Source organism: Diospyros lotus, chromosome 9, assembly GCF_014633365.1.
Source record: "Diospyros lotus cultivar Yz01 chromosome 9, ASM1463336v1, whole genome shotgun sequence".
In the NCBI taxonomy this organism is placed as follows: Eukaryota; Viridiplantae; Streptophyta; class Magnoliopsida; order Ericales; family Ebenaceae; genus Diospyros; species Diospyros lotus.
The window spans coordinates 34,051,183-34,070,307 of NC_068346.1; the positions used below are offsets into that span (position 1 = coordinate 34,051,183).

A 19,125-nucleotide genomic window follows, 5' to 3' on the forward strand; every position below is an offset into this window, starting at 1 on the left:
CTTTGCTTTGAATCTAGCTTGCGTACTCCAAATCTGATCGGACACTATTGATTTTCCAAAACCACAGCCAATGAATGATTGCTCTAATATCAATTGTCACAGCCCTAGGGTTTGGCTAGGGTTGTGATAGGAATTTGGAGGCATTTAGGAAAGAGAAAGCAGAAAGAGAGGGAGATTTAGAACTGAAATAGAGAGAAATGGGGGAGGAAAGAAAAGAAGAACCGAGAGAGAGAGAGAATTAAGAGAGAGAATAGAGTTTGAAATTCATTCTTCAATTCAAGCATACCAACAAACTTTTAACAGCAGCCTTATATAGGCGTCATTGCCTTCTAACCGCCTAACCACTTGCTAACAATATATCCTAACAGTTATTATAAACCTATTACAAGATTACCCCCTTTATTATATTCCTATTACAGCATTGACCCTCCTATACTCTTAGGTACATGACACACTGTAACATACTCAAATCTTCTTGTTTCTTTGTTAAATAGTGGAGGGTGCATTTCAGTTGTCTCTGTCCTATAATCCATGGATTTGACCACAATAATTTGTGGATGCCACCCATTTTTGCACCCAATTCTCCACTCTACACACCGGAGTGTGGTCTGTGCATGATGTTGTGGATTAGGTTATTTATGTTTTGCTCACTTGTTTATGTTTGTGCTTTCATCTAATGTGCATGTTACTAAAAGTGAGCAGTGGTGCATATTGTTCTATGGTCTGATTTACTGAATAGTTTCCATCTAATTTACTTGCTATTATGCTATTTGACATATTCTCTCCACCAGGTTACTGAAAATTTGTAAATCATGGGTGATGCAATTGATTTAACTGGGGATGGAGGTGTCATCAAGAAAATTATAAGGAGTGCTAAACCTGACGCAGTTGCTCCTTCTGAGACTCTTCCTCTTCTTGACGGTATCCCTCGTGTTACTGGCACTCATAAATTTTTGTTGTGTTTAGTTTGTGTCACGGGTGAAAGTTATTGCACATGCTTTAATCGGAGTCTAGAACTTTCTTTTGTTACTGTTTCCTGGCCTTTTTTCTGGGATCTATTCTCTCTGGGATTTCTTGCTTGCATATTTTGTGAATTAATGCACTATAGTGCTGTTCAAATTGAATGGTACAATGATTTCCCATATTGCTGGAACATACAGACTCCCTGAATACACACACACACACATACACACAAGAGTCAGAAGTTTTTCAAGATATTTGACTAATGGTGTTCAAAATTTTTATCCATATTTTTTTGTTAGGTGTAGAATGTGAAAGTAATTTTTCATATTTTAATATGATTATTTATATTTGCATATATGAGGGCAACCCTTGGTAGCTAAGGAAAGCTTGCTCCTTTGTGATTTGAAGGTCATGAGTTTTGGTTGTGGAAACAGCCTTTTTTCAAAGCAAGGGTAAAACTATGGCAAAAGCGATTCATTCAACTCTCATGAGGAGCCTCATTCACCAGGAACATCCTTTATTTATTTTTGTACATGTGTATACATTTGTATGTAAAAGACAAAGGAACGGTTAATACTTTCATTTATGCATGTTATTAGAGATTAGGAGCACAATAGGATTGTTCTTGCCAATTCTCACACCCTCACCCGAGAAAAGAACCACAACAGAAAATGTAAACTGGAAATGTAAGAACAGTAAAAGAGATTAAGTAAGAAACATCAAACCAAACAGCAGGCACAAGAAGTTATCCTGGTTTGAACTGAGCAAAGATCAGTCCTACATCCAGCGGCAAATCCCAAGAGCAAATCCACTAGAAACCTTGAAACAGATTACAAGAAACCCTCAACTCTCTATCACACAAGTACAATGCCCTCAAAACAGAGATTACAAAGACTCCTACTCTCAAAGCCTTTTCTCTCCTCTCGGCAATCTCACTTGTATTCAGAGGCAGAAATGAGTGATTGAATGATATATGCGACTGCCTAGCCCTCGCCTCCTATTTATAGAACATAGGGGGCGTTAATTACAACCGGTTATTTAGCCTACACAAAGACTATAATATCCCTCATAATATAACATCTAAGTTACTAAACTTAGAAATTTCCAGTCACATTCTCTCCATAAATGAGTTCTACTGTTTTCTTCATCTTCTAGACAGAATTCTTCATGCAAAAACCCAACACATGTAATATAGATCTAGTTGCAAGCAGCACCATATCATGCCCTCACGGTTAGAAAGTGCTGTACCATATCATCTCCTTTTCCCATATCCTTTATCTGCACTTCGGAGGCTTAAAGTTTCTTATCCAGGCTCTTTGATGCCATGGAATTGTGTTGTCAACCAATTGTTTGACGCCAAGTACATCAACTTAAATTGAAGATTGTCTTTTATTTTTTTTCCTCATGACATTTATTTATTTACTTGGACAATTAGAATTGTTTTCTAGTGCAGATTTAGGGATTGTGGAGAGGGCATGTCAGTGGAAGTGGTCACATGGCAGCTAGTCAGCTAGTTATGTTAACAATTTTGCCCAAAATGATCTATGCTTGGCTGAGTGAATCCACATGGTTTTCTTTTAACTTCTTTTTGATCAAACAAGGGAGACCCAACTCTCACAACTCACCCAATTGAAATCTGAAACTGCTGTTTGAAAATCTGATTCATCTGAACCTTTCTCTAATATGTTTACAGATCAGGGTGGAGGTACCATAGTACATTACAGCTCTCTCTCTCTCTCTCTCTCTCTCTCTCTCCTCCCCTTTCTCTCTCTTCCAGATTTGCTCGTGTGAGTGTTTCAATCTGCTTTTCTTTATCCACGTCCATGCTTTCTCAATCTTCCTCTGCCTCTTTAGCTGCTGCCTGATGTAGCTGTGTTTTGGTCCAGGCTATCCTTCTCTTTTTTCTATTTTTTTTCTAGCTTTATCTTGTTTTTAACTATTAAAATGGTAGAGTCCGCATCATTCTCTACACACCCCCCCCCCCCCCCCCAAAAAAAAAAAAAGAACCAAAAAAAAAAGAAAAAAGCTTTTTATGGTTTTGAAGGTTCAGTATCAGGTAGCTTGGGCTTGTACATTTTGTGCTTAATGTGTGGACTCTTTGTTGCTGATTAATGAACATGGTATTGGACCCTGAACAAAATATCTATATCTATATATATATATATATATGCCTTCTATTTATTGCTAGCCAAGAAGAAGTTCATTGAAAACATTTATTCAGCGCTCATCATAATATACGAGCTGATTGGGATGATGAATTGTCACCATTTATTACTCAAAATTTCATTTGTATCTGTTATATGATAATGTACTTTGACACTATTGTGTTGCATTATGATTTATGGACAATAGTATGCTTACAGTTATTTTCTCTATAAATAAAATTGTTACAGTAAATGGAAAGTCCATTTAACAAAAGCTTATCTTAATGAGTTGCCTTAATCTTTTTGGGTAACCTGCAATTATGTAGCACATCAATAAATATTAATACAAATTGAATAATTGTAAAGTGGTTGCAAGCGTGCAATTTTCTTCATCAGTATGTTTATGTTTTCAATTGAAATGCATTCTGATTGTGACATACAGTATGTAACATTCAATTGATAGTGAATTAAAAATAGTACCATAGTTAGTCAGATGCATGACACTTAAAACACTGTAGGGTGAGATGGAAAAGCACATGTTTCTCCAACAATTGTCAGGGTTGTGTGAATGGTAAGAGATCTTAATATTCAGAATCCTGTCACTATCATTCACACCTGTTACATATTAAAATCACCACAACAGTTGTTACTCCCCACTCCTGTTTCTCACAAACTGTGACAAGTGTGATTGAAATTGAAACAAGCCTTAGGAAATCAAGAATGCTTGCTTAGATTGATATTGAGAGGGCTTTAAAAATATATACAGGTTCATAACTTAATCCCTTTCCTATAAAGTAGGAAAGGATTTTGAGTAATCTACTCCTAAAATCTAGGAACAACTATCTTCTAAAGATTAGGAGATAAAACAGATATAAAATACAAATTTACAACAATTATTTACAACTAAAACATAACTTAAACAACTTAATATAATCTGATTTAATCTCTTCACCAAGTGTTGCAAAGTTTCCACACTCCTCTTTAACTTAGACTTCTCCTTTCACTTGGAATCTCATTCTCATTCAACACTTTCCCTCAAACTGGTGAATAGATGGAAATCATTCCCTTGCTAATTAGGGACTCAAAACATGGTCTTGCAACCACCTTTGTTAAAACATCAGCTACTTGATTAGTGGAAGGTATATAGGATAGACTTATCCCTCCTTCTATTTCTCTCTTTATAAAACTCCGGTCTATTCTCACGTGCTTCATTTAGTCATGCTGCACCGGATTTTTAACAATACTGATAGCTGATTTGCTATCACTAAATACCTTTGTTTGTTGAGATAAAGGCACCCCCAAGTCTTCTATTAGCCTTTCCAACCAAATCATGTCACATATCCCATGAGCAATTGCACGAAACTCTGCTTCATCACTACTGCAAGCCACAACCGATTGCTTTTTGCTTCTCCACATAACTACATTTTCCCAAACCTTGGTACAATACCATGAAGTTGACCGGCTGTCTTCTCTAGAACCAACCCAATCAACATCCACATAGCCTTTAATTCCCCTATTTTCAGTTTTCTTAAACATCAATCCCTTCTCCGGTGTCACAGAAATGAGGTGACAAGAGGATCACACTCCTAATTTAGTGAGAATTAGGAAGATGCAATTGGTTTTGCAGAGGAAAACAGAGAGAAGGAAGAGATAAGGGAGATATAACTAGAAGACTTGGCATGTACCTAGGAGTATAGGAGGGTCAATGCTGTAATAGGAATACAATAAAGGGGGTAACCTTGTAATAGGTTTATAATAACCGTTAGGATATATTGTTAGCAAGTGGTTAGGTTGTTAGAAGTCAATGACGCCTATATAAGGCTGTTGTTAGGAGTTTGTTGGACATGCTTGAATTGATTAAATGAATTTCTAATTCTCTCTCTACAATTCTCTACAATCTCCCTCTCATTTCTTCTCTATTTCTCTTCCCCATTTCTCTCTACATTCTTTCCCAATTTCTATCCATTTCTTCCTCCCAACATTTTGTTCTTAATTCTATTCATCAGCTCCTTCCAATTGTCATTCCAATCTTAGGCTAAACCCTAGGGTTGTGACAAATGGTATCAGAGCATCGTTCCTCGGCTGTAATTTTAATCTATTCTTGACCGAAATCGAAGATGAGCAAGCTAGGAGGATTTGTGATTAGAGCGAACGATTGGTACGGGAGATCCGCTGAAGTTGGCGACGCGGACAGCACTAGAGGCAACGCGAACTGAGGAGCCTTCGCGATTGGTGTCGGAGTCCATCGAAAGTGATCTAGCAACAGATTTGGAATGGGCGAGGCAAGATGTTGACGAACGGCAGCGAATTTTAATAAGTATTGCTCGGAATTGGCGTGCTAAGGAGAGGCCGATGGTGATACCAAGTGGAATTTGAAGTCCAAATCAAAGTAGCGCAGCAAGTATGGGAAGCTGAGGTACAAGCGATCACGGCTTGTGATCTGGAAGAGTTGTTCGACTTTTCTTGGAAGCGAGCAGAAGGTTGATGCTTAGCCGCAAATCGCAGTAAGTTTGTTCGAAGTGGATGGGCGAAGCAACTTAAGTGGAATTGGAAGCCAAGTCGTAAGCTATTGCAACCATCGGATTCTTAATTCCGCAGAATTTTGTTGGTTGCATCTTAGTCGCTCAAGGAGGGCAAGCAGCCTAGACGATTCTAGTGGGGAAACTTCGGTGATCTGGTAGAAGTGATTCCGACGCACAAGGGGAAATGAATCCGGCGCACAAGGAGGTGAGGTCGGCTGATGTTTGAGGCTTGGAATTGGAAGACGGCTTGGCCAGTTGATTCCGACGCAAGGAGCTTGACTCTCGGAATTTGAAGGTGATTATGGAAACCAGGATCAACAGGTGATCTAGATCAGTTTCGTGACTTCGGCGATCTCGGTTGTGAAGGTGACTACTGTAGAGATTGATTCACACTTCGGATGGAGATCTAGGGAACTCTAGAAGGCCGATCGAATCACTGTAAGTGTGAGATTTCTTCTGCTGCTAAAATAGACTTACTTTGAAGCATAACACTGGCTGCAATTTGTCACTTATTGGATCAATTTTAGAGGTAATTGGGTGAGGCAGTTACAAAAGGGAAGCGTGGGGATTTAGGATGGACAGTGCTTTGATTTCGTCATCGTTGCCAACACTTGTTGCCATTGAGATTCCCTTTGCTTCATTCCCATGTCATTTGCCATTAGAATTCAGATCGCTGGTGGATAATCGATCGCCTCAAGGATCGATAGCTGAGAAACCACCTTTGCTGGAATCAGGGAGATTGAATTCGCCTGATTTCAATTCGCTCCACCTGCAATTGATCGACTAAGTTGTTCAATCAATCCTACAGCTGCTTCTTGAAACTCCTACTGCAACTTGATCAGCCTCCTCTAAACTACCATTACTATCTTCTTTGATCTGCAATTGATAGTCGATCAAGACTAACAACAGTTGCAATCTAACGATTTCCCAACCCAAGCCGATCGTTGAAAATCACTGCACTCGATCGTTATGGATCAACTACCATTCAAGATCTGCTTCACTGTGGATTAGCGAGCGTGGTTAGCGTCTAAACTTAACAGCCTCGGACATCAAATATGAGATTCAACCAGAGATCACCTGGTTGCTTCTTGGTTATGAATGCTGAAGATTCACCGAAAGTCGGAATTGCCCGGCCTAATCACCTTCAAATTTCGAACTAAAATTACAGCCAATTAATCGATCGGAATTCTCCTACCGGAATCGCCTGGGTTGCTCGTCTTCCTTGCTTGGTCAACACTCCTCGAATTTCTCAAGCAGGACGCCAATCCTCTTGCTTCGTATTCTAGGATAGTTGATCTCACTGTTCAATCACTTCATCGAAATAACTGAAATTTTTCGGAATCATTGAAATTACAATCGTTGGCCGTCTTCGTCTTCAAAAGTCGGATAGGAGTGCCCCAAAATTTCCAGGCAACAATTGCCTCCTACCAGCCTAGGAGAATCGCGCACCTAATCACCGACCGCAATTGACAACAATCGCGACACCACTTCCTTGTCTGACTCACATGCACGCCTTCCTTCCCGTTGTCCACTCACGATTGAAGTGAATTCAATATTGCCAGCGTGGTCGTCTTCCAATTTTGAACAGTATTTACTGGAATATCGTTCGAGATTGCCTTACAGCAATTTCCCTTTCACATGCAACGAACTAGCTTTGGACTCACGATTGAGATCGCTTCACCGAGAGTGTCGGACTTCCACTCAAAGTCGCCTGGCCTGCTCATCTGCTAATTCGGATCGGCTGAAATTGCTCCAGGAGTTGTCGGAAGCACAGTCGGAATAGCTTGGCCAAATCGTTTTCACACGCCTTCACAATCTGGACCTTAATCCAGATCCTCCGTCGAGAATTCTACCAACGAAATCACTGAAGCTAATTTAACTGGCAAAAACTTGAACACATACTGCTAGAATTCACAACTTGAATGGACAACTCTCTTCAAATCGAATCAAATCACAGCCAAGGATGGGTTGCTCTGATACCAATTGTCATGAACCTAGAGTTCATAACAGGTGTAGGAGGTAATTGGGGAGAACAAGACATAGAGGGAAAGAAAGAAAGAGATTGGAGAGAAATTGGAGGGAGATTGAAAGAATGCAAGAGAGAGAAATAAGAGATTTCAATTCATCAATTCAAAACATGCCCACTCTCTTCCAGCAATGGCTTATGTATAGCCTCCAGCCCTCATCCGCCCATGTGCAATACAACTATAAGCCTAATAAGTACTATATCCTTATTACAATATTGCCCTTATACTACTATTAAGGACACGACACCAAATTTTGGCCATTGAAGTTTGTTCTTTCAAGGGTTTATTTGGTATGTTTTTTTTACACACGCGCTACACGTTGCGTCACCTTGAAAGGTTTTTTGTCCCCAAGAAACTTATTACATTGAGCCATTCTTATTCATCAAATTCTCGCCTTCTCAATCCGTTTCATTCTTCTTTCTTGCTTGCGTCTTTTAGGTCTCTTCTTCTTCGTTCATAGGTTTCCAAGATCCATCCCAGGCATACTTTGGCCTAAAACTTCAATTGAAGAAATCTGATCAAACTTCAATTGAAGAAATTTGATCAAGTTCAAGTTTGATGCCCCCACCTTCTGCAATACCTGGCTGACCAAAATCGGTCTCCCTGTCCAATACAAGGATGGATAACGGACCTACGACCATAGCTGCCTTTACCATATTCCCATTCAACCCATGGCCAAGCTCTGTTGCAAAAATATCAACATCTTGGAAATATAGCAATGAAGAATTATAGACTTGCCTTGGGTGCTTAGACTAATGTTGTCTGTGAGCATTGGAATTAGGGGTTGCTGTGATTTCAATCCTAGCCAATAGCTCCTTAGTGGCTGCCATAAGGCCTTCATCCTAACCTTCTTTCCTGACTTGATTTGCAGCCCAATTATCTGATGAAACAATATCCCTACTCGGACTATAAGATGTATGGAAGCCATCTATATTGTAGTTCTTACCTCCAATTTGTTGTATAGACTGATTAACACCCGATTTATCAGCTTCCAGCTCTTGTAAAGTGTGATCTATACAGATCTCCTTATCTAATCTACTTTGATGTTTTAAATCATGAGTTACCATTGATAAATTGGCTTTGATTCCAGCAACAACTTCATTAATATTGATTGAATTTTCAGTTGGTTCCTCTTGATTCTATGCAAGTAATCCAGCAGCTTCTTTTTCCTCGTAGTTGTTGAGATATTTCTCTACATGCACTTCTCCTTCAAAAAGATTCGTGGAGTCCTTTTGATCTGCTGCCCTATCAACTTGAACAATATAATTTTCCTCGAGATTATGTTTTTCACCACCAAAATTACTCCCAATAATGCAGCCATCCTTTTGGTCACTGCTGCCTCCATCAGAATGCTTCTTTTTCTGCCCAAAGTCTGAGTAGGTAGTGAATCGGTCGTTCGTAATCTTGTCTCCTCCTTTGGCTGCTCCACTCCAAGGAATTCCTCTTTATTAAAACTTCCATGATAATCATCAAAGTATTCTATCGGAAAATTGTAATGATACTTCTTAATAAGTATCATCGCAAACTCTTGTAGCTTCTTGCGTATCATAAGGCCAAATTCCTTGCTCGTATCATGTACCCCACTGCTTGCTCTCTTGTCCCATTGGTTGATCTCATTCTCAAACTTCTTTTCCCCTGTTTGTTGCTTCTAGCCAACTGAAAATGCAGCACTCTTCTGCTGTAGCTGAGGCTCCACTTGTTTCATGTGTGCACCGCTTCCCATGGCTGACATCTCCTGAATAATACACTTTGAAGACCAAGGAGGAGGAGTTCTATACATCCTTTTGTTGTTGTCTGAAATTTTCGTTTAAACTAACTGCAACTTCCAAGCCGATAGTTACTTCTCCCCTTAGGTTATGATCAGCGATCAAACTCGTTGGAATAATTTGCTTCGCCTTACTAACAACACCTTCAACAACCTTGGAAAAATCAGTTGTAAATCAACCTGCCCTTCCGCTTTGATGAATCGTCGAACCTTCCTTCAGACATGTCTTGTTTGCTCGTCCACAAGCTCCAACCAACAATTATTGAATTTCAAACCAAGAGTCACTAAATGCATTGTCAAAATCACTTGGCCAAGTCGCCTCCAGCATAACCTCTCGAATGGATCGACTCAACTATTCAATCCATTCCTTGTTGTGTCCAGGATTGCTTCCTGCGATCCTTTGCATTTAGCAGCCTTCGTCGGTGGAACTCCTTCCAATCCTGATTGGGCGATATTTCCGACCGGAGGTGTTCAATCTGTTCGCCCAGAATGCTAGACTCACCTCGGATCCTTCCTCTGTTTCTGCCCAATCACCGATCGTAATTTGAAAATGGCTGTGACACCCATTGCACCACTGCGAGGAACCCACTACACAATCGCCAAACCTATTCTGTCACCTTCGTCTCACTCAATCACTCAATCCAAATCGATTAGCTGAACCTCTACAGAAATTAATGGTAGTTCTTCTCAACCCAATCGCCATCCAAGGCTCCCAAACCAATTGCGATCACCTTTGATTCAAAATCACCATAACTTACTGCCAAGAGCCAATCTCCTACTCCTTTAGATCCGAGCCAGCACTCCCTTCCTCGTGCGTCGGATTCAATTCCGAGATCCGAGATTCCATGGCTGTGGATCTCAAGCTCAATTCAGCCTCTAAACAAATGGTTTCAAATCTGCCGAATTTGCTTTGGCGTTTGGAAGGGCCAGTCACAATAGATTCCACGGTCGGAAATCTTCTGGTTCAATTCGACTGTAATTTCCAACCTACTTGGATTGTTTCTGAAAGTTTGGCTTATTCAATTGTTAGAACTCTGGTTTCGTTGAATTCCCCAGGCCACTAGAATCGTCTAGGCTGAGTCACCTTTTATGCAGTGAACAACCGCCACAATTTGCCCTGATCTGCTATGTGACTCCATCAAGTCAGAATCAATAGAATCGTCTCTAGCCTCCTCGATGTGGGGCCTTAATCACCGGAATTAATTTCACTGATCTTCAACTTGAATCAAAACCACAGCCAAGGATGGATTGCTCTGATACCATTTGTCACAACTTTAGGATTTGATTAAGGTTAGAAAGGGAAGTGAGAAGAATTCACGGGAGAGAGCAGAATTCAGGGGGAGAGATTGAATAGAATTAGGGAGAGAAGGGATGAACCAGTGGAGAACAAGAGAGATGGAGAGAGAGGGAGGGAAATAGAGAGAATTAGAATTTATTCAATTCAATTCAAGCCTACTCTTCTATACATACTATAGCCTATTTATACGCTATACAATTGAAAGAAACATCTAGAATAACAGCCTATGTGCTGTAACAAAATAACAGAAATAGCTCCTAACAAACTAAGGTAACTAATTACATTATTGCCCTTCTAATTACCCTTGGGTCGTGGCATCTCCCTAATTGCCATTGCCGCACATAATCCTCAAAAAGATGTTCGAGTCCTTCTAAACTTTCCAGCCACTCAATGCAAAACTTGAATAACAAGGCCTATCAATAGAAGTTTGAAGAGTTGAAGGCCTTTATGTTGATCTCTGACCCCACCTTAATTGAAGGATATTTCGTATCAAGCTTCATTAGTGGCTTGAACGAATAACTATGCTCCACGGTGAAGATGTTCCAGCCTAAGACAATCCAACAGGTTGTAGAGTGTGCCAAACTACAGGAATAAATCGTAGAGGCACTGATGAAGAAGTAGAAGGGTGTGAGTAAGGGATGGTAGGTGATGCCCTTATAGCAGGGGAGCAAGGGATGGAATAGAGGTGGGGGATCAATTGGTTAAGGGAGTAGGGGATTGGCCCTTCCAGCACCCCCACAACCTTTGGTTGGAAGTTGTTGGAACAGAGGAGGCTGGCAGGCTTCTGTTGCATCAATGCAAATGCCAGCTGCTGCTGTTGGAGGGAATTGAAGAAGAAGTAGGAGAAGAAGGTAGCCACAATAATGATGGAGAGGAAGAGAAGGTGGAAATTTCCATGCACGCCCTCACGGGGGTGGCTATTAGTAAGATTGTAAAAATGGAAGGAAGAGCAAAGGAGAACAACTTATTAATGATACTCATTGATAGTGGAAGCACTCATAGCTTCCTTGATGAAGGTATAGCTAAGAAGCTAAAATGTAGTCTAACGGGGACTCACCCTCAATCACAGTTGCTAATGGACAAAAGGTGATATGCAAGTCAGCATGTGTAAGGTTTTATTAGCAGATGTAGGGAGAAGATTTTGAGGTTGACCTGTGACTTCTAAAGCTTGGGGGATGTGATATGGTCCTAGGAGTGAACTGGATGAAGGAAGTAAATCTCATTTGTTTTGATTTTAATAAGATGGATGTCACTTTTGAAAAAGGTAGAAGGAGAATGACCATTACTAGCAGTGCAGAAGTGGGTACTTGCAAGATAATCATAGGTAAGAGGCTGCAAAAATTGTTCAAGAACAAATGGACACAAGTGGCCCAATTATTCTCTATACATGCTTTAGAGCAGGAGGAAGAAGAATCAAAGTATGGAGGGAAACTAATGTTGACTTCTAAGGGCTTTGCCCCGACTCCTTGGGAGGTAAACCAGCTAGACTCATTTGATTTACTCTTAGCTGAATTTGGGGACTTGTTTGAGGAACCTAAGGCTTTACCACCTCAAAGACCCTTAGACCACACTATCAACTTGAAACTTAACTCCAAGCCTGTTAACCTTCGTTCATACTGATACCCTCTAAAATAGAAGGCTGAAATAAAACGCATGATTAAAGACATGCTACAAGTGTCCATTATTCGACCAGGTACTAGCCCCTATGCCTCCCCTTTACTTTTAGTCAAAAAGAAAGATGACAGTTGGGTGGTTTTGTGTTGATTACAACCAACTCAATTCCATCACCATAAAAAACAAATTCCCTATACCTACCATTGAGGACTTATTGGATGAATTACTTCGTTTAGGATATCATCAAATACGTATGCACCCTAAAGATATCCACAAAACTGCATTTAAAACCCATCAAGGACATTATGAATTCTCGGTAATGCCCTTTGGTTTGACCAATGCTCCTGCAACCTTTCAAGCCCTCATGAATCAAATATTTGATCCCTACCTATCCCAATTTATTTTAGTGTTCTTTGATGATATCCTAGTCTGCAGCCCCACATTTTCCAAACACTTAGAGCACTCAAGGACAACTCTACAAGTCCTCAGGTTCAATAAGTTGTTCATCAAGAAGTCTAAATGTGCATTTGCACAAACCCAAGTGGAGTACCTTGGCCATATTATATTAGGGGGCTGGAGTGAGAACAGACCCCCCAAAAGGTAGCAGCCATGACTGCTTGACTATGACCTGTGAATATGAAAGCCCTAAGGGGATTCTTGGACCTCATAGGGTATTATTGGAGGTTTGTAAAGGACTATGACATCATTAGCAAGCCCTTAACTGAGTTGTTGAAGAAGGAAGGGTTCCATTAGAGTGAGGAGGCTAAGGAAGCTTTTGAAAGACTTAAAAAAGGCAATGTGTGAGGTCCCTACACTAAGACTCCCGAATTTCAACCAACCTTTTGTGTTGGAGACCGATGCAAGTAACTATGAGATGGGGGCAATACTGATGAAGGGGGGTAGACCCCTAGCTTTTATCAGTCAAGCATTGACCCCTAAACACTTGGGTCTTAGTGTGTATGAAAAGGAACTCTTGGCGGTCCTAATAGCAGTAGAGAAGTGGAGGCATTACCTAGAAGGGGATAAATTCATCTTCAGGACTAACCATGAAAGCCTAAAGTTTCTATAACTTCATACACTCCTCTAGAGGAAACGTATGTCAAAACTAATGGGACTTGATTTTGTTATTCAGTACAGGAAAGGGTATGAGAACAAGATAACCTATGCCCTCTCTCGATGCATGGAAGAAGGGACTTCAACTAGTGTTTTAAAACGCACTAGGTGCTAGTCGGGCGCCAAACCGGGGCCTAGCGCCTAGGGCGCCTAGGCAAAGCCTAGGAAAACTTCTATTTTCAGCACATAAACCTACATAATTTTGTAACATTGGTTGCTTCCTTGCATTATTTTGTGCTTTTCATCTAATAGTAAATCATAGACAAATTAAATTATTATGTTAATAATAATTTAACCCATGTGTTGTACTTTTCTTGACTTTTTTCCCCAAGTTTCCTAGCAGTTGCCCATTCAACTTTTTGACCAATGCTTGCTTTGGTCTCTCTCTCTCTCTCCCTCCCCCCTCCCTAAATTTCTCTCGTCTTCCAAATGAGTTCCATACTTCCATCTACTTTAGAAATTTCTCCCCTAAATTTCTCCAAGAGATCCATTCTTCTCTGTTCCCTCTGTTCAATGACTACTATTACAAGAGGCAAAGAGCTCGCCTCCTCCTCTTCCGCTTCTCGAAGAAGTGACAGCTATGACGTGTTCTTGAGCTTCAAAGGTGAGGACACTTCATCCACCATCTCTACACGGCTCTTACAAATCGCGGCAGCTAGGCCGGATTAATCAGCCCAGCGCCTAGGGTGCCAATTAGGGCTTAATCGTGGCGGCCAAGGGTCACCTAGCGCCTAGGCGGCCTTGGCCGCGTTTTAGAACACTGACTTCAACAGCCATGACTTTCCTTACTCCTGATTGGTATTTGGAAGTAATATTGAGCTATGGGAAGGGAGACTGGACAAAGGAACTCATGGAACAATTAACCATTGATCCAACTAGTAGGCCTAGCTATACACTAAGGAATGGACTGCTAAGGTACAAGGAGAGAACGGTGATTGGGGATTGACGAATCACTCAGGAAGAAGGTGCTGGTAGACCTACATGACTCCCCTGTTGGGGGGCATTGGGGGCTCAAAATACATATGGCAGAATCAAACAATTATTCTATTGGCCAGGATTAGAAAAGACAGTGAAGGAATTGAAGAGCTGTGTCATTTACAACAAGTGTAAGCATGAGAACATTCACCCTCCGGGTCTGTTGCAACCTCTGCCAATTCCTAATCAGGCACAGACCAATATCAGCATGGACTTTGTGAAGGGTTTACCAAAGTCAGAAGGAAGGGATGTGGTGGTTGATAGACAAATGAAATATGCTCATTTCTTGAGTCTAGCCCATCCCTTCGCCGCTCAAGAAGTAGCTAGGGTGTTTCTAGACTAAGTGGGTAAATTACATGGACTGCCTCAGGTGATTGTTTTAGACAGGGACAAAATTTTCACTAGTCTACTTTGGAAGGAGCTAATGAAGTCCTTGGGAACCCAATTACATATGTCTTCTTCTTACCACCCTAAAACAGATGGGCAAACTGAACAGATCAACCAATGCTTGGAGACTTACTTAGGGTGTGTGTGCTTAGTGCATCCCACATGGTGGCACAAATGGCTGCCCTTGGCACATTGGTGGTACAACACCAACCACCATACTGCCCTGAAGATGACCCCTTTTGAGGCACTTTTTGGTTATAAGCCGCCTCTGTTACCAATTGGAGGGAGCCATAACCTGGTAGCCACAGTAGACAACTACTTGGCTCAGAGATAGCAGGTGGTACAAACCTTAAAGAAGAAGTTGGCTGGTGCACAAAATTAGATGAAGCAGTATGCGGATAAGAAAAGGAGTGAGTGGTCTTTCTCAGTGGGGGACAAGGTGTACTTTTAGTTGAGGCAAGTCCAATTGAAGACTCTATCACCCCATGCAGTAACTAAGCTCAGCCCAAAATTTTATAGTCCTTATGAGGTAATTGCTCAGGTGGGCAAGGTTGCTTACAGACTACAGCTACCAGAAGGCTCCTACATCCACCCCATATTTCATGTGTCCCTCCTTAAGACTTCTCCGGGCAACAACCCTGTCAGTCCTATTCTACCACCAGCAGCTCAAGAAGTTCAACAAGTGGCTGAACCTATAGCCATCGTGGGCAAAAGAGTTATCTACAAGCAAAAATACCCATCACACAAGCGCTCATGCGTTGGTCTAACCTCCACTCCACCCAAAAAACAACACATGGGAGTATCTGCTCGATCTCTTGAAGCAATTTCCAAAGGCAGCTGGACTACTGTAAATCTTCTTGAGGAAAAGTAAGGTTCCAAGCGGGGGCCGGGGGGGGGGGGGGGGGGGGGGGAATTGTCACGTGACCAGGAGGGATTACTAAGGCGCGGGAATGAGGTTATGGGTGTATCAGGGAATTATTGTAATAAAAGGGAGATGGTGGTTACGGGTAGAAGGATGTAGAAGGGCTGGCAGTTAGACAGAAGAATGTAGATCATGTAATTCAAATGTTTTGGCGCCAATCCACAAAGGATTGGTATGTTAGACAATTGCCGCGGCCCTTAGAAGGCAGGATTGAATACATTTGAGTCATTTTCCCTCTCAATTCTCTTAATCTCTCTCTCTCTCTCATTTTCTATCTTTGTGTTCTTCTATTATCTCGCGGATCAAGTGCAATTCCCACTAAATTGCAGGCAAATTTCCCTTGTCAGAATTGGATCCTGACACTCATCTAATGGAATTAAGGCTTGTGATGATGATGAAGCCTGTGGCAGAACTCAGTTTTCTAGCAGAATAACTTCTGGTTATTGTTGATACTGAATTACTTGAGTGTTTATCTTTTTCTTGGATATTTATGCTGCTTGTTTGATGGGTGGTGGTGCTAATTTTCCTACATGAATTTCTTCAAGGTTCCCTCTGATTGCATTACCTATTAGTTTGCATTATTGCCCTGCTTAAGAGATTAAATGCCTTCTCTTTGTAAATGTGCTGGCACGTTTGCTGAATTGTTGATGATGGTGAAACCTTTTTACTGCTAACAATGTTACTGATAACCAAATTATTCTTGGCTTCATATTTGGGCTGTCCTCCTGGCAAAGTTGAAGCTAGAATGTTTTGCATTAAAATTACTTCTTCATTCTTATGATGCCTTCTTTACTCTTTTCTTATGGTCACAAATGCTAACAATAGCCTTGTTTTTTTGTTTTTTTTTTTTGTTTTGAACAGTCCATTATGAAGGCGTCCTTGATGAAACTGGTGAAGTTTTTGACACTACAAATGAAGATAATACTGTATTCACTTTTGAACTTGGAAAAGGCGATGTCATCAAGGGATGGGACATAGCACTGAAAACCATGAAGGTCAGTGCAAACTGTCTTCGCTAGATAACCTTTGTCGAGATATGCATTATATATATATATATATATATATGAAAAAACGGACTCTTACCTTGGTTAGTTTTCTCAGGTTGGGGAGGTTGCAAAACTCACCATCAAGCCAGAATATGCCTATGGAACTACTGGTTCTCCGCCAGATGTGCCCCCAGAGTAATGTTACCTTGTCATACATTTGAAATATTCCAGTGCAGACATAAATTAAGAGATAAAAGTTTATGGTTCGAGAAATGAATAAACATTTATGTAAATATATACCGTCAAGAAGTTTGGGCCTAATTTGTCTTGGTTATGGCATGATAAAGTTATTGTTGTTGTTGTAATGCAGTGCAACTCTGGTGTTTGAGATTGAGTTGGTGGCCTGCAGACCGAGGAAGGGTTCCAGTCTAAGTAGTGTTTCGGATGAGAGGGCCAGGCTAGAGTAAGTCGAGCAAAGCTGCTCGTCCCATTAAATTTCATTTATTTTTTTTTTTTTTTTTTTTTTACTGAATTTCTTCTTCTTCTCTCACGAAATGAATCAGAGAGTTGAAGAAGCAAAGAGAACTGGCTGCTGCATTGAAAGAGGAAGAGAAAAAGAAGAGAGAAGAGGCTAAAGCTGCAGCAGCAGCTCGCATCCAAGCCAAGATGGAATCCAAGAAAAGCCAAGGAAAAGGAAAGGGCAAAGCAAAGTGAGGCCAATGGGACATTCCATTTCAACAGAAGATAATACATGACAATGAGTAGGTAACTTCCACCTTTGCTAAGGGTGGTTTATTTGGTTGGTTAATTTAGAGTAGTTTGCTACAAAAAGGCCAGCTTCGGTCAAACATTTATAATGTGGCCTTCCTGCCTGCCTAAGGAGAAGAATTGGCTTTTAAGCAGATGATATACCCTACCCTACCCTACCGTATGTTACTATTACAAATAGTTGTGTGTTTTGTGTTTTATTGTTCCATATGTATTGACTCTAGTTGTAGTTGTCCGGGCTTTATATAAATATGGCTACTTGTTAGTTTAAGGCGTCATTTCATACAACTAATTAGGCCCTTAAATTTATGATTTTATTTGACCATTCAACATAAACATATATAATAATTTAATTAATATGGATCGAAATGGCCCACCTAGTAGGGGGGCAATTCCGCTCCATGCTTGTTTTTGATGAAGTAAAATTTGGCTTTTATTTTTGCATATACAACAGATCATTGGGGGTATGAGTCCCAATTAAGGGGCTTCTCAAATGATGTGTTGTCACGTTGATGGTAACAGATCATTGGGAGTATGGGTTCCAACTAGGAGGCCTCTCAAATGATATGTTGTCACGTCGACATGGAGAACAGATTAAGTTAGCTGAATAAGAAAGAAGAACAGATTAAGTTGGCTGAATAAGAAAGAAAAAAGGAAGAGAGGAGAGGAGAGAATAAGAGTAAGAGCCCATTTGGCTGATTTGGATGGATTAGGAATTGGTAAAGGGAAGATTTGAGGATTAACATAATATATCTGACTCACTTTTCAAGTAAGATTTAAATACATTTATTACTGATGTGTCATTATTTTTAATTAGTTTTAATCTGAATTAGACTGAATTAATTAGAGTAATAATCCGATTAAATGGATTAAACTTATCTTCCATACAATTTGTTATGTAATATAGAAATAGATAGAGAACAGAATATAGAAAAGAAAATAACATAATATGTAAATGTATATTCTTATAGAATAGATACATATTCTATCTAAAATTAATATTATTAATATAAATATAGAATATGGTATATAAAGTTAGAATTTTCGTTTTTTATTTCTTTCCTAGATTTGAATTTAATAATTAGAAATAGATTATATAATAAAAGGAATTTCAAATGAATTTAAAAATGAAAAAAACTATCTAAATTTAATAATATTGATTATCTAATTAATCATATAAAATTGTAAATAATATATTATTGTGAATAATAGAATTGTGATAAATAAATCAAAGTTATACATCCTAATCTTTCTAATCTTTATATTAATTGTTATGTTCTATAATATTCAATATTTATTTAAAATTCTATTCTTTTCTATATTTACATTAATTTTGAATTAAATAGCTAAAAATTAAAATATTTGGATAATTAATAAATAAGATTCCAATAGTTTATTAAATTCCTATACATGTTATGTAAGCCGGCTTTGCATTATTGATTCAATTTTGATAGCCAATTTTCTTTATTTATTCTTTTTTTAATATACTTTTAAAATCAAAGAATATTGAAAAAGGGTTCTTCATTTTTTAAAAATTATTAATTTATTATGTTATAGAAACTTTTAACTGTCACCAAAAGAAAAGGGATTCATTTTTTTTATTTTTTCTAGGTGTGACCTTTCACTTAATCGATAATTAAAG

The 19,125-nt window shown here is 39.6% G+C and overlaps 1 protein-coding gene across 1 annotated transcript in view; it reads left to right on the forward strand.

The window, feature by feature from the left end:
* Positions 1-17,754, forward strand: part of LOC127809890 (peptidyl-prolyl cis-trans isomerase FKBP20-1) — a 31,044-nt gene extending 13,290 nt beyond the window's left edge. The window contains exons 2-6 of the mRNA XM_052349047.1: positions 792-921; positions 16,591-16,724; positions 16,831-16,910; positions 17,086-17,178; positions 17,279-17,754. Coding sequence (XP_052205007.1) covers positions 813-921; positions 16,591-16,724; positions 16,831-16,910; positions 17,086-17,178; positions 17,279-17,429 — 567 coding nt within the window. The 5' untranslated portion in view covers positions 792-812 and the 3' untranslated portion in view covers positions 17,430-17,754. The remainder of the gene's footprint in view (positions 1-791; positions 922-16,590; positions 16,725-16,830; positions 16,911-17,085; positions 17,179-17,278) is intronic.
* The last annotated feature ends 1,371 nt before the right edge of the window (positions 17,755-19,125 follow it).